Source organism: Danio aesculapii, chromosome 8 (genome assembly GCF_903798145.1).
Source record: "Danio aesculapii chromosome 8, fDanAes4.1, whole genome shotgun sequence".
Lineage (NCBI taxonomy): Eukaryota > Metazoa > Chordata > Actinopteri > Cypriniformes > Danionidae > Danio > Danio aesculapii.
Genome location: NC_079442.1, coordinates 45,757,332 through 45,773,457, shown reverse-complemented (window position 1 = coordinate 45,773,457; position 16,126 = coordinate 45,757,332). Strand labels below are relative to the sequence as shown.

Sequence of the window (16,126 nt, the reverse complement as noted above, 5' to 3'; positions counted from 1 at the left end):
AGCAAGTTCTTTCTTACACCCCTTTGATTGGTCAGGCGCTCAACAGAAAGGACTGTGATTGGCTCTTGCGCACTGGCGCTCTTCACAGATGAGTGACACTGATAAACTGCAGCGGCGATCATAGCTGATCCATGATAGACGCGGTGGAGAAAACTCTGCAGACACGCACTCGTGTCTGTGTCCAGAAGTATCGGTGTAACAGCCGAGAGAAGAGGAAAAGTCACGCAGTTGGTCAAATGAGCCACAGTGAGAGAGAAATGGAGTTTACTTTCATTCTCTCAATCGCAGTGAAAAAGGGGCTTCTGCTGTAAGTGTCAGTAAAAGACTGTCCAGCAAACACACACGCAGTGGATTAGTGCACAGTTTCTGCGTTTTTAAGTAGTTAGAGCATTGTAAACACTCGCATTCGCCTCCCTTGCCATATTACGCTACGGCGGCATAGCGCATTTGAGATGAATGACGTCACTACATAATAATATATTGTCCGCATGCATCCCTTCTGCATCGCGTTGCACCGAAGAACCAATTAATTTTGACACCCCTAGTATTAAGCAATGTATATGCGTTTTGGACCCGTATAGCTGCATAACGAACATGCTCTTTAAATTACAAAAACACCTGGACTTTAGACCAGTTCTTCTGTAGTTGGTCAATGGTGTCTATTTCAGTTGTCTCAAAATAGCAACGCGTCAACAGTGCGCCTTAACACACTTTTTACACCAGTACACCCATGAGTCCACAAAATGGCGCAAATGGATTTGCTATAAAACAACATGGTGCAAAATGTAAAAATGACAGTTGCACTAGTCTGAAAATAGCAACAAATCGCACCAAACATGCTTTGCGCCTTATTGTGCCAGGTGTATGATAGGACCCTTAATATGAAACATCAGTGGATTAAGCTTTAATTTTAAAGCACTTTAAAACCCCAAAGTGCTGTACAGAAGACTAAAACTTAAACTGGAGTAAAATACAATTTTAAAAATGCTTAAGAAACCTTAAAACAAATAAATAAATATGCAAAATGTCAACTTGGGGTTTAGATCCAAGATGGCGCCAGTGTGCTTCGCTTACCATCTGTCCCAAATGTCAGTTCTATACTGGTGTATGGTTACCAAACACTATTTAAACACTACGTGGAGGACGGTGGCATAATATTAAGTTTTAAAATGGCAATTAACATATTTTAAGAATATTTAAATATTTTAGATCATCGGTTTAATTTATAATGAGAAATTGCTATTGCTATTTTCAAATTTAAAACTAATGTCAGAACAAATTTTAAAACTAACAATTTTATTTGATGTCTTGTATTCATTCATTCATTCATGGTATTTTCGACTTAGTCCCTTTATTAATCAGGGGTCGCCACAACGGAACGAACCGCCAACTTATCCAGCATATGTTTTACACAGCGGATGCCCTTCCAGCTGCAACCCATAACTGGGAAACAACCAAACACTCTCATTCACACACATACACTACAGACAATTTAGCTCACCCAATTCAGCTGTAGCGCATGTCTTTGGATCTGTGGGGGAAACTGGAGCACCCAGAGGAAACCCACACTAACACGGGGAGAGCATGCAAACTCCACACAGAAATGCCAACTGACCCAGCCATGGCTCGAACCAGCGACCTTCTTGCTGTGAGGCAACAGCGCTATTCACTGAGCCACCGCGCCACCCATGTCTTGTATTATTTTTGCTTTTTTTTCTTTAATTTTATTGCCAGAGAGTCCATTTATAGCCTAAATCACTACAGTTTTGCAGTGCGCCTCTGTTTGTTTAGGTGTAGAGCTTTGGCGATACTTTTGTCTCCTAAAACTCCAACTAACCTAGTTTCTCTTTTATTTCGCTCTTACTCTACAAGCTAGAACAGATCTCATCACTTTAAATAGCAAAACAAAGTCCAGTTTATTCTTAGTTTCTAATTTTCTTTCTCTTATTTTCTTAAATGTTTCTTTTTGTTTTTATTTTTCTGATTCTGTTGAATGTAATACCTTAGTTTGTCATACTCCTTCATTTTTGTTATGTTTATTTTATGCTTTATTATTATTATTTTGAAGGTGAGGCAGGATCAATGGGAGGTTGAGAAAACAAAACATCCAAGAAAGCAAATGCTGGTAATAATAATCATTTAATGTCATTCATGCCGTCAGTGGGCTGAAATGTGAAACTACGCAAAAGCATTGCCAAAAATCATCAAGTAAGCCCTCAGTAGCCGAAATGCTTCTCACCTAAACAAAATGTCACTTCATTTTCCAGCAAAAACCGCAAAGATATGGGAAAACCGAAAATCTGGTGAGTGTTTGTGCTCATTCAAACTCATTTTTTAGTGGTGTTGAAGTTTAAGTGTGTAATTTGTTTACTAGTTAGAGATTTAGTGTTATATTAATGGAAAAAATGACTTGTTTGGTGCAAAAATGAACATCCTTTACCACTGCTGCAACCTCTCCAGTGTTGATTACCTGTGCCTAAAATACTCATTTTGGCTTTTTTGTGTGTATGTTTTAGGATATTGTGCCTGATGGTGGTGATGATGATGATGATGACTACTGGGTGAGTGAGTGCACTGCAGTGTTAAATTCAACGTCACTGTTAAAATCTCACACACAGCACAAATATTAGCCTTTTATACTTGGGACTGTACTGAATAATGATTGGCATGGGATGTTTTAACCCCATGTGGGTTAATAAATCACTTCTAATACACAAATGTCTAAGGCCCCTAAATTAATAACATGATCAAAACTGAAAAACCTGAAAACAATCTACTACATGAATGTGTCATGTAGTAGATCATGTGTCAGTGGATTGATGCTTCATTTTTCTGAAAAGACATGTTATATTTGTAGACGTTGTTGCTTTTAAAGTAATTTTTAAATATTTAAAAAAAAATAAATGTAAGAATAACCTTACAAATTAGATTCACTTAATAATCCATAATACAATTTTTTTTTATTAAGTCAAAAAGTAAATATTACATGATTTGAATCATCTCTAAGTTGTCAGTCCATTGCAGAACATATTTTAACCAAAAATAAAAACTTCAGAGGTTTAATCATAAAACAAAGCGTTTAAATATAATCTAACAAAGATATTTTACTAAATACAGGGCTTGACAATAAGGATGGCCTGGAGCCAGCGTGCGAGCCATTCGGGATAGTAGACAGGATCTTTACTGGCCCTATCGGGCCAATGCTGCCTTGTCACTAAAGTTTAATTTAGCTGCGACTGTTTGTCTGTTATATATGTGTATATATATATACACATGTGTGTATATATATATACATATATATATATATATATATATATATGTATGTATATATATATATATATATATATATATATATATGTATATATGTATATGTATATGTGTATATGTATATGTGTATATATATGTATATGTGTATATATATATATATATATATATATATATATATACATATATATATATATATATATATATATATATATATATATATATATATACATATATATATATGTACATATATACATATACAAATACATATATATATATATATATATATATATATATATATATATATATATATATATATATATATATATATATATATATACATATACATATACATATATTATTATTATTTTTTTTTTTCATCACAATTGTAACTTTTTAAATCGTCAATTGTATGTAAAAAAAAAAGTTACGCTGAATAAAAAGTGTATGTATATATACAATAATGTTTGGCTTTTGACACATAATTTAAAATATGTGGCTCAGAAATAGCTATTAACTGTTTTGGTGGGGCCAATGAAAATTTTGGTAGGGCAAGTAAAAATCTAAACCACCAATCGGGCCAGTAGAAAAAATCCTTAGCGTTGAACCCTGAAAGATAAAGTAATATTTATATGAATTTTTTGACAATAGTCTGTTATTCTGTTTTAAAAAATACTTATAAATAAGAGCAACTTTTACCAAATTGTATACTTTTGCTCAATTTGGTTCTCAATCTTCTATTCTATGCTAATATTTCTCTCCATATTCTTCTTTATTATGCGATATGTGTTATTCGCTAACTTTTGTTTTTGGTCTAAATGTTTGATAAACATCCAAAAATCAGTATTTTGACTCTGAATGAATATTTTCCTGGTTATTTCTGAACTCCTCTTCTATCTCACATGATAAAATCAGTCTTAAATCAATGGCAAACAATCATTTCTCTGTCTGCTTTTGTTTTTAGCGTTTAAAGAAGCGTAATCGGAGGATGTGCCAGCGATGTGATGCCTGCCGTCGTGATGCAGACTGTGGGAAGTGTGACTTCTGCATGGACAAGCCCAAGTTTGGTGGCAGTAACACGAAAAGGCAGAAATGTCGCTTGCGTCAGTGCAAGTTTCAGTCAAAGCTTCAATTTCGAAATGGAATGAATGTACGTATTTATATGCTCAGCATCTAATGGCATCATTTAAGCAAGGGTGGGGAAACTTTTTTCTATCAAGGGCCATTTACATTTTTGTAGCATCTTTTAGGGTCACACTAAATAATTCAACACACTGTATATATTACTACCTCTCTAATGTGATGGTTGGAACTGCCTCTCTGTGGCAAGGCCACCTAACTTTTTAAACGGTAATCCAAATTTGTTCATTGCCAAAACAACATGCTCAAACAAATCCTCACCTTTGGTAGTGCCGTGCATGGCTTACAAAGACAGCAATTCCTTGGTTGTTTCAAACTCAGCAGTACTTCCGTGCACAAAGATGGTGGGCGGTATTTGTTGTTCATTGTTTCATGGCAAGCCAGAGAGAAAAACTGGAGATTTTTTCCAGTGTCATTAAGTGTTGTTTCAATGTCTTGTGCCATATCAGTTATCATTCTGAGACAGTTCTTTGAGATAAATGCACGCTCTGGAAAAGTTTGACTTTATCTGGCACAAGCAGCTTCACAGTGGTAACAAGACACTTGTTGAATGAGGTCTGAGTTTTTTAGCTCTTAGCTTACTTACCGCAAAACTTGTACGAATAACATTCTTTGCCGAAGAGTGTTTACTTTATCCAAGCGTATTTGTCCTTGCAGCTCATTGAGATTAGCATGCTTCGAGTTGTACTGGCGCTCGAGATTGGCTTTTTTCATCACTGCAAGTGCATCCCCACAGACTAGGCACACCGGCTTGCCTTTGACTTCAACAAAAAAATAACCGTTTGTCCATATTTGTTGAAAAGCTCAACATTCTGCATCTTCTTTTCTTGGCTGTCGCCATGATTATCAGTGATGAGAACCTCAAAGGTGCATATTCCGTGTTCACGCTGACTGTTACTCTGACATGGGGACGTACATATTTTATATAATTATACAGTATCTATTATATTATATTTAAAAAATATATATATAATATATATATAAAAATATTTATTTACTTTTTTGTCAATTTGTCACAGACATTTCATGTTTTTTCTTTCCTGAGGGGTGATTATGAATTGACTGATAGGACAAATCATTTTGTCTCGTGGGCCGCATACGACTCGGAGGCTGAACGTTCATCCAAAAATGTATATTTGCTAAGGATTTATTCACCCTCAAGCTATATTTACATAAACTATTTAATAAAACAAGTTAATACATGATTAGCATAAATAAAAACAAATGTATGTATGAATGTATAAAAATGTTAATTATTTTATTGAATAATATGATCCACATGACCTGCTCTTTAGTTTTATTTAGCATATAATGTATAATAGCGGCAAAGATCAGCTGGTCCGTTTATGAGCTGACATACAAGCAATCTGCTGATGAATCGACTGATTTCCATGGCTTTAAAACGCTCCAGTGTCCCTGTATCTGTGCTTACACTCAGTAAACAACAGTGAGTTCAGTAAACTGATGAACTTTACGGCCAATCACAGTTATTTGAGTTGAGCACAAGAACACAATGTCAAATCAGCGCTGTTTAAGAACGAGCTCAACAGCGCTCAAATGTTGGTGGGAAATGGACATTTTTAAAATATCAGTGTGGATTGGTACCGAATTCTGGTATCATGAGTACCATATTCAGTATTTAGACCTCCTTAAATTTTTCACTCTTTGTTACATGGTTTTCATTTGCTAAAATCGTTCTAAAAAGTTTGTTTTTTTCCTCATTAATCTACACACAGCACCCCATATTGACAGAAAAACTGAATTGTTGACATTTTTGCGTATTTATTAAAAAAGAATTGATATATCACATGGTCTTAAATATTCAGACCCTTTGCTCAGTATTTAGTAGAAGCACCCTTTTAATCTAATACAGCCATGAGTCTTTTTGTGAAAGATGCATCGTTTTTGACACCTGAATTTGGGGATCCTCTTCCATTCCTCCTTGCAGATCCTCTCCAGTTCTGTCAGGTTGGATGGTAAATGTTGGTGGACAGCCATTTTTAGGTCTCCCCAGAGATTCTCAATTGGGTTTAAGTCAGGGCTCAGGCAGGGCCATTACTGCTAAGTACATTAATGAGGAAAAAAATGAACTTTAAATGATTTTAGCAAATGGCTGCAATGTATAATAAAGAGTGAAAAATTTAGGGGGTCTGAGTACTCTCCATACCCACTGTATATATTTTTTCTCCAGAATTATGGGATGAATATTGCTTTAATTTGTCCGTATGCCAAATACACCATTTGCAAAAGTTTTTTACAAAAGAATATTTTTGTTTCATTGTATCACACAGGGAGTGCCGACTCTTCCACCAATAAGGAAAATGATCAAATCCAATAAAATCCTCAAAATAAAGAAACGTGGGAGACCACCAAAAAAAAAATTCAAAAATGACCCATGGGAGGAGGAGGAGGATGATTATGAAGCGTCTGATAATGATGAAGATGATCAAGAATTGAGAAGTTCTGAGATGAACGGCACCCAGGTCAGAAAACACGGGAAATGGAGTTACACTTTTAAGGAAGATGAAGATGACGCGGCCTATGTTGAGGATGTGGTTGATGCCAATGTAGAAGAGGTTTCTGATTTCTACATGTTTCAGGCAGAGAATGAGATATTGCACAGCCAGTTAATAAATACTGATTAATTCTAGGCCTGTGCTGCAGTCATATGACAATAATCAATTCTCTTGAACTGTTCACTTTTTTATTATTTGCAATATGGACCAAAATGTTAAAGTGATTGTTCACCAAACAAACTCAAAATGTACCTTTGCTCACCATTTCAAGTGTTTCCAAACCCTCATAAGTTGCTTTTTTTTCTGTTAAACACAAAATGAAATATTTTGAGATATACTGTGAATATATTGAGAACAGGTAACTAATGACTTCCATAGTAGCAAATAAAATACTATGGAAGTCGATGGCTACCATTTTCCAGCATTTTTCCAAATATATCCATTCTTCAACAGAAAAAATTTGGAACAAGTAAATGATGGAGTAAATTACCTCTTTAATAGAAACAAAGTATTCAATTTCGGCATTCATTGAAAGCAATATACCTGTGTAAAATACTGGAATTTGGTTAATTATAATAATGTAAAATAATAATTAATAATGTAAAAACAAATTAAATCAATAATTAGGGTAATTTCAGTATGACAAGATTGCAGCAAAGTCTCCATCTACAGTGTAAATCAGTAAATATATATATGTATATATATTGTATTCAATTTTAGGTTATGTTTCTGAGTATCGTTTTTGCTTGTTTTCACAGGATTCTGTTATTTTGGATAATGAACGGTCAGTGATGGCGTCTAATGAGATGTACAGCAACACCTCTGGACTCAGTTCTCAGGTTAGACTTTCTATATTATTCTCATTCATTTGTTTTCTTTCTCATTCATTTATTTTTTGAATATTTAAATGGCATATTCTGACCTGATTAAAGGCGATTTAAATGTGAAGCTGTTCTTGGACATTGATTTTAAACCAATGTGAAGCTGCCGTGGAGACCAAGACTGATACACAGTGGTGTGAAAAAGTGTTTGCACCCTTACAAATGTTAGTTTTTTCCATGTTTGTCACACTTTTTAGAGTTTCAGTTTATCAAATGTAAATAATAGTCAAAGATAACACAAGTAAAGATATCATGCAGTTTTTAAATAAAGGTTTTTGTTAGGGAAAACAAAATATAAAACTACATATGGTTCATCACACTTAACTCTGGTTCATCACACAGTTAAATTGTTCTAGCCACACCCAGTCCTGATTATTGCCACACCTGTTCGTTATTAAGAAATCACTTTACAAGGACCTGCCTGACAAAGTCAGGTAGATCAAAAGATCCTCAAAAGCTAGACATCTTGCCCCAGATTCAAGGAAATTCAAAAACTAGATGTTTGTTTGAGAAACCGGCACATTTTCCCCTATAGCTCGGTTTGTTTAGGCATATGTGAAACTCGCAATCACACTCTGATCCACTCCAAAACAATCGCCTGAATGAGGTGGTCTCGGCTCGATTGAAACAAACTCTGAAACAGTTAGTTTGTAGCAAGAAAGCAATACAATTTAACGAACTAACAAACCAGGCAATATCACAGTGTATTATGGATACTGTATGTAATAGGCATATATATGGTTATATGCAGAGAGAATAATGAGTAGAGAAATCATTCCTATTGGTAAAAGTGTGCTTTATGTCAAATACAAAAGTGAAAGCATGCTGTCTAACTGAACTATAAAAAAATTTGTCCAACTCGAGTTCTGATCTATAATCGACATATGAAGAGTTCAGATGCAAAAGCCACTAAGTGCCCGTAGTCAGCACATTCAGCAATAACAGTTTGTTTGCAAAAGCCGCTAAACGCTACTTCGAATTGTTTTTAATGTAGCAGCACACTGATACGCCGGCGTTTATGAGGAGACTGTTTTATTCCGCTTTCGTTTTTGATTTTAAAAGATAAAGTTTGATGAACTGCATGAGCCTGTCCGACTGTCAGTGAATGGCAAATGAAAACGTGCCTTACCTCAAAACTTTGTGCATTAAAAGGAAAGGAAAACACGCTATTTTTATTAAAAAGAAAAATATAATATATAAAACTATACATTATTTATATTACTTCATATTACCTATACACAGATATTGATGTTTCACAATTATTTGAATCTAACAAGCTTACTTTACAATGTTTACGTTGCTCTACTTACATTAAATCTAAATCGCAAATATCAGAAATGACAACAGATTGTTAAGATTTAATTAATGTCAATTTAAATATTCTTGATTAACGCACTTGACAGGTTTCATTCATTCATTTTCCTTCTGCTTTGTCCCTGATTTATCAGAGGTTACCACAGCAGAAGGAACCGCCACTTGACAGATTGATACATTTTTAATTTTGGGTGGTTTGTGTATGTGTATTATGTTAGGAAAAATAATTTCTGATTGCATCTTTAGTGATTTTTCAACTAAATACACTGTCTTGTGCCAATAGGTGGATTTAGAGGTTTTTACTAAAACAGCACACGTGGATTTAGCTGATTTTAACACAAAAGAAAATCTACTTTGATGGTTGAAAACCATAAATTGTCTAAAATGACATCTTTAAAAAAAAAAGTAATTTTATTTACTAGCCAATAACCTTAGAATTGTCTATTAAATGAAACTTCTGAGCCTAATGATAGGAGCCTGATAGAAAATGCTCATTTACAAGAAAAGAGGTCTGATGGATTTTAGAGGGTTTTGCATCTGAACTCTTTATTTATTTATTTTACAACCCTTCAAATGAGGCTACGTATAAGAAATGCTTACCTTTTTTATATTTATATTATATTTATATTTGGTGATGGCTATATCTGTGGGTGTCACCATTCGAAAAGAAAGTGCACCGTTTTCCCAATGTCTCATTTCTCATCATCATAAATGGAAAATAATGACATATGACAGCTGAGCAGAATCCTGGAAAATAAACCAAACTCTGACCAATGTGAGGAGAGTTTACTCACACGTAGCTTGTTTTAACTATTTTGTTCCGTTTAGAAACGCTTCCATGTGAAAGCGAACCACACCAAGATTAAAAAAACAACATTTTAACAATTTTAATCCCTGTTTCAGAGCAAAACAATCCATCTACAGTTGTGAAAGCACCATAAGTTAAACTCGAATTATTAAATCCTGGATGTTTTTTATTGATGTCTGACATTAGTTTTCTGCATGTTTCACAGGGATTATACTACAATGTGTCAGGCATGCCGGTGTCATCTCATCTGATTGGCTCAGCTCCTCTGTGTAACAGCGGTGCAGTGGCTATGGGTGAGGTGATCGGCTCAGTGCCTATGGCGGACGAGATGAGCCAGAATGGTTTTCTTCAGATTGAGATGGTGCGAGTGGGATCATCTCCATCACATTACAGAGAAGAACAGCAGAACACACAACACGTGCACATGGCAGACGCTCAACAGGAGCAAACACCGGTGGTAAGTCTATGACGATACACCAAATACTCTAAACACTGCAACCTTTTTTTTTTTTTAACAAGTTATATACAACATACAACACAGTACAGTAGATCTATTACCAACAAATATGGTGACATGCTCCAAACCTCCAACCCATAGTGCCACAGGTAAACCATGAATCAAATTAAACAAACACATTGACCATTGCTTTGACAGATCACTCAGATCTTCAGTCTGGCAGGTCCAGAAACCGAAAGTGATCGAGACCCGGGCTTGATTGAGCTGTTCACGTCCCTCGGCCAGAGCGTCCTGCCGGCGCACTGGGTGTGTGTGATCGCCAAAGGCCCCGTCCTGCAGCTCCTGCAGTGCTCTAAACTCTCCACCATGGCAGACACTGTGGTCCAAATCGAGAAAGGCTTCTTCTACCAGGTCACCGTCCAGAACCAGCCTCTGCTGCTCATGCACAGCCTCTACTCTCGCCATCCCACCTGCCTGGAGAAAGTGGAGCATGTAGTGTCGCTCCTGCTGGATCTGGAAGCTCTGGGCGTTTGTCAGGGCTACCAAAACCTCCAAATGTGCTTGCCTTGGGAGCCCAAAATGTGCGTGCGAGCCGCACTATGCGATTTGCTCATTCCCAAGGACGAGGAGCATTGTGGGAAATGCTCGCAGCCGGTAGAGGGATGAGTGATGATGATTTTTCTTCCACTAACATTTATTTACTGTACTTTTCGAATGACCACAAGGTCATCCGAGAGCATCTTCCGCCAGTTTTTAAGCTTCATTCGGGCCTCTTTCCAAACCTCACCATGAATCCTCATTCAGAACGGTGCTTATTTTATCTCCTTTAGTTGACGGAAATGTAGGAAAAGTTAGCGACACAAGGAAAGATGCTTTAGGAAAAAGACTTTCAAATTATGGAGGGGTGTTTCTGCCATGAGATGACAAAGCTAGGATTTTGTTTGTTTTTTGTTTCTGGAATTCTATATCTCATACATGCATTTTTCTTGCATACATGCATCTGAAGGTTCGATGTCCTCCAGATTTTAGCTCCAACCCCAATCAGACACACCTGTGCTAGCTAATCAAGCTCTTACTAGGCCACAGGTGTCAAACAGTTCCTGGAGGACCGCAGCTCTGCACCGTTTAGTTCCAACCCTAATTTAACTAATTGAGTCCTTCAGGCTTGTTTGAAACCTGCAGGCAAGTGTGTTGAAGCAGGGTTGGAACTAAACTGTGCAGGACTGCAGCCCTCCAGGATCTGAGTTTGACACCCCTGTACTAGGCTTTTTAGAAACATCCTTGGAAGTGTGTTGAGGCAAGCTGAAGCTAAAATCTGCAGGACACCAGACCTCCAGGACCAAGTTTGAGAGCCCCTGATATAGATCATGGGTCTCAAACTTAATTCCTGGAGGGCCTTAGCTCTGCACAGCTTTGCTTCAACTCTAATCAAACACAGCTGATCCAACTAATCAAGGTGTTCAAGACTACTAGACACTTGTAGTCCTGGACCCTAATCAAACACAGCTAATCCAACTGATCAAGGTGTTCAAGACTACTAGACACTTGTAGTCCTGGACCCTAATCAAACACAGCTAATCCAACTGATCAAGGTGTTCAAGACTACTAGACACTTGTAGTCTTGAACATCTTGATTAGTTGGATGTAGAAACATCCTTGGAGGTGTGTTGAGGCAAGTTGGAGCGAAAATCTGCAGGACGCTGGCCCTCCAGGACCGAGTTTGGACACCCCTGAACTATATCATAGGTCTCAAACTCGATTCCTGGAGGGCCACAGCTCTTCACAGCTTTGCTTATAACCTAATCAAACACACCTGATCCAACTAATCTAGGTGTTCAAGACTACTAGACACTTGTGTTTGATTAGGGTTGGAGCAAATCTGTGCAGAGCTGCAGCCCTCCAGAAATCAAGTTTGAGACCTATGATCTGTATCATGGGTGCCCAAACTCGGTCCTGGAGGTTCTGCATAGTTTAGGTTCAACCCCAATCAGACACACCTGGGCTGCCTAATCAAGCTCTTACTAGGCCACAGGTGTCAAACTCAGTTCCTGGAGGGCCGGAGCTCTGCACAGTTTAGTTCCAACCCTAATTAAACACATCAAACTAATTGACTCCCTCAGGCTTGTTTGAAACCTGCAGGTAAGTGTGTTGAAGCAAGGATAGAACTAAACTGTGCAGGACTGCAGCCCTACAGAAAATGAGTTTGAGACCCATATTTTATATCTTGCCGTTCTTATTTTTATCTAAATTGCGACTTTATTTCTCATAATTGTGCATTTATAGCCTGTCGTAATTATTAGGACCTTATTCTTGCAATTTTGAGTTTATTTTATTTAACTGTTTTTTTCCCTACTCTTGTAAATTTATTAGTTCGGACTTAGAAATTCGTGTATAATTCTTGCAATTTTGTTGATGTCTTGCATTGGCTCAACACTGAGTTTTTCCTCTGTGAACCGCAACCTATTTTTTCGCAATTGTAAGTTTTATCTCGCGATTCTGATTTTATTTCTAACATTTTTTTTTCTGAATTGCTGTTTGTCTCATAATTCCATGACTGCTCCTAAATCCTGACATCCCATATTTTTTAAATTGGCAATTTAATACTCGCAATTGCATATCTATTGGCTTTATATATATAATTAGGACTTCTTTTTTTTCTCTGAGGTCTAAATTTTTTGCTCACAATAGCAAGTTTATAGGCTGCAAAATTGTATTTATATCTTGCAATTTTGAGTTTTTTATTCAACTGACAATTTTTCCTACAATTGTTCATTTATTAGTTGTCTTAAAATTCAGATATAATTCTTGCTAATTTAATTTTGTGTTGGTATCTTGCAATTCTGAATGTTTCTGTGTGAATCACAGTTAAATTTTTTGCAATTGTAAGTTTTATCTTGCGATTCTGATTTTATTTTTTTACATTAAAAAAAAAAAATCTGAATTGCTGTTTGTCTCATGACTGCTCCTAATTCCTGACATGTCATAATATTTTTTAAAATTGGCAATTTAATACTCGCAATTGCATATTTATTGACTTTATTTCTTATAATTACTACTTTTTTTTATCTGAGGTCTAAATTTTTTGCTCACAATAGCAAGTTTATAGGCTGCAAAATTGTATTTATATCTTGCAATTTTGAGTTTTTTATTCAATTGACGTTTTTTCCTACAATTGTTCATTTATTAGTTGTCTTGAAATTCGGATATAATTCTTGCAATTTTAGTTTTGTGTTGACATCTTGCATTTCTGAATGTTTCTGTGTGAATCACAGCTTAATTTTTTGCAATTGTAAGTTTTATCTTGCGATTCTGATTTTATTTTCCACAATTCTAACTCTTTTTTAGAGTTGCTGCGTTGCTGTTTGTCTCATAATTCCTCATAATTTGCTCATAATTCCTGACATCTCACAATATTTTCTGAGTTGCCAATTTATTACTTGCAATTGCATTTTTATTGGCTTTATTTCTTATAATTAAGACTATTTTTTTCTCGCAATAGTACGTTTATTTCACACAGTTGTTTATATCTTCCAATTTAAGATTTATTTCAGGAATTGTGACCATAAATCTCACAATCCTGCATTTCTAACATTTTTGCAATTCAGAATGTTTATATCCTGGCAGAAACAATCTTCCATACGAAAAACGAGAGTTTTACTGCAATCCCTTTTTATGTTTCTCTCCAGTTGGGGGGCATAAAAAAATTACATTCAGTTCTCATTCAAACTACCTCTCAATCATTTTTATAGACCAATTTTTAACCTTAAACCTCCCAGGTGCTCTTATCCAGGCTGAGTTATTGATCCATGAACGCGTTTATTGCAGTACAAAGAAAAGACCATCTTGTACTGCGTTCATTCTGGTTAGTTTAGGCTTGTACATTCAAACCTAAAGTTGCATCAACTGTACTTGAACACCAAAATCATTCAGCCTTTAGAAATCGTCTACATATTTGTTCATATTTTACACTGTATTTAATTGTTTTCACCCCAAAGCAAGCACATAGTCTTTTGTCATGTGTTTTATGTTTTCATGATGTTTTATTTTAGAATCATTGGAGTGTTTTTATGCAACAGCAGATGCGATCTGGTCTTTTGTTTGTCCTGTTGTTAATCACACCTGCTTTCGTGTGACTGAATTGTGTTGCGCGTGATGAACTGCAGCTAAAGTCAGTGCATTTCTGTGCTGTTTTGCTTATTAATCGCAGCCCACTGTAGACGCCCGAATCATTATTTAACACAGATAGGCCTTTATATGGTGTTCTGTTAAAGCAGCGCATTTAAAATGATTCGTTTTTCTTTTAGTGTAATCTTTATTTCTGCTTCTCATTCCTGGGTGATTTTAATTCAAATGGAATTGATGTGTTTATTTTGGCCTCTACCCTTGAGAGATGTGTACAAAATGAGCTGTAAAATACATAATTGTCTGAAATTATTTATAAATGGAGGATCAGAGCATCTCTGTGTTGTAAATCTTGCTCTGTTTTCGTCAGTTTAACCAACAAGGTCAGTTTTTGAAACACTGTAAAGTAGGATTTTTATGAAGGGTGGGGAAAATAAAGTTTTTCTTTCTTATATACTGATGACTGTTGTTGTTATTTTAATGTGAATCGTTTTGGTCAGTGATTTAAAGCAGTGGTTTTCAAATTTGCAATGAAAAATATATATATATATATATATATATACCACTTTTTTTTATATATACCACTATTTAATATTATGCTGATTAGGTGTTTATGCAGGGTTCCTGGCCTATTTACGCCTGATGTGAATAAATTAATATGACACTATTTGGGCAAAATGGCACTCTTGCATGAAATTGCATATTTCATGTGTTATATATTAACAAAGCTAAATTTTAGAGACTATATTTAATTGCTTAATCGTGCAGTGAATTATTTGATTGGTCTCTCAAGCAATAGTATCTTGATGCAGCCTTTATGATGCAAGCTGAGATTGCATCTCTCAGCAATTTAATGTTAAACACAATGCACTCAATGGAGTAGGTGACGTCACTGTGGGTAGGGTTAGGGGTGGGGTTAGGTGAGCCCATTGGATGCAGCACAGATTGCACTGCACCAGTTCCAGACCCCTCTCCTCTCAAGATGTGTTTTTTTGCAAAGTGACATTACTCACTCAATTATTATATTTTCAAAGTTATTATGAGGCATGCTGTTAATTTTTTTTTTTTTTTTTTTTTTTTTTGTATCGTTTTTGAGTGATTTTTGTCTGTATGTGTTTATATTTGTTGTGTCAAGATCATAGGTCTAGATTCTACTGGGGCTGCTCAAATGTAATTGCCCCTGTTGGGATTAATAAAGCTGTTAAACTATCATAACTTCTAAAACACGTTTTTATCAAAGACAACAAAATTTCAACTCGTAATACTGTCAATATTGGCTTTAGTACGGTGACAAGCTACCATTCATTTTGAAGTGTTTTCATATGGCTTCAGTTTGGTTATTTTGGGGATCCAAATAAGAACATTATTTCTAGGTTAATATGGCAACCAAAAGCTAACCTTCCCAGAATGTTGTGTAAAGAGAAACTAAGAGATTGCTTTTATTTATAACACAGGAACGTTTTATCAATGTAAAGAAAATATCCTGACTAACCAACAGAGAACGTTATGGTAACATTCTGAGAACAAATTATTCCCTGCTGGAAATATACACTCATGGGCCACTTTATTGGGTACACCTGTCCAAATGCAAATTTCTAATCAGCCAATCACATGGCAGCAATGC

The 16,126-nt window shown here is 35.7% G+C and overlaps 1 protein-coding gene across 3 annotated transcripts in view; it reads left to right on the top strand.

The window, feature by feature from the left end:
• Positions 1-14,956, top strand: part of mbd1a (methyl-CpG binding domain protein 1a) — a 35,451-nt gene extending 20,495 nt beyond the window's left edge. The window contains exons 7-14 of one of the 3 annotated variants that reach the window (XM_056464064.1): positions 2,069-2,125; positions 2,268-2,303; positions 2,517-2,561; positions 4,229-4,414; positions 6,696-6,887; positions 7,679-7,759; positions 10,129-10,380; positions 10,579-14,956. In XM_056464064.1, the coding sequence (XP_056320039.1) occupies positions 2,069-2,125; positions 2,268-2,303; positions 2,517-2,561; positions 4,229-4,414; positions 6,696-6,887; positions 7,679-7,759; positions 10,129-10,380; positions 10,579-11,046 (1,317 nt within the window). In that variant the 3' untranslated portion in view covers positions 11,047-14,956. Of the gene's footprint in view, positions 1-2,068; positions 2,126-2,267; positions 2,304-2,516; positions 2,562-4,228; positions 4,415-6,695; positions 6,981-7,678; positions 7,760-10,128; positions 10,381-10,578 lie in introns of all 3 variants that reach the window. The other 2 variants (XM_056464062.1, XM_056464063.1) reach the window with 2 other exon arrangements.
• The last annotated feature ends 1,170 nt before the right edge of the window (positions 14,957-16,126 follow it).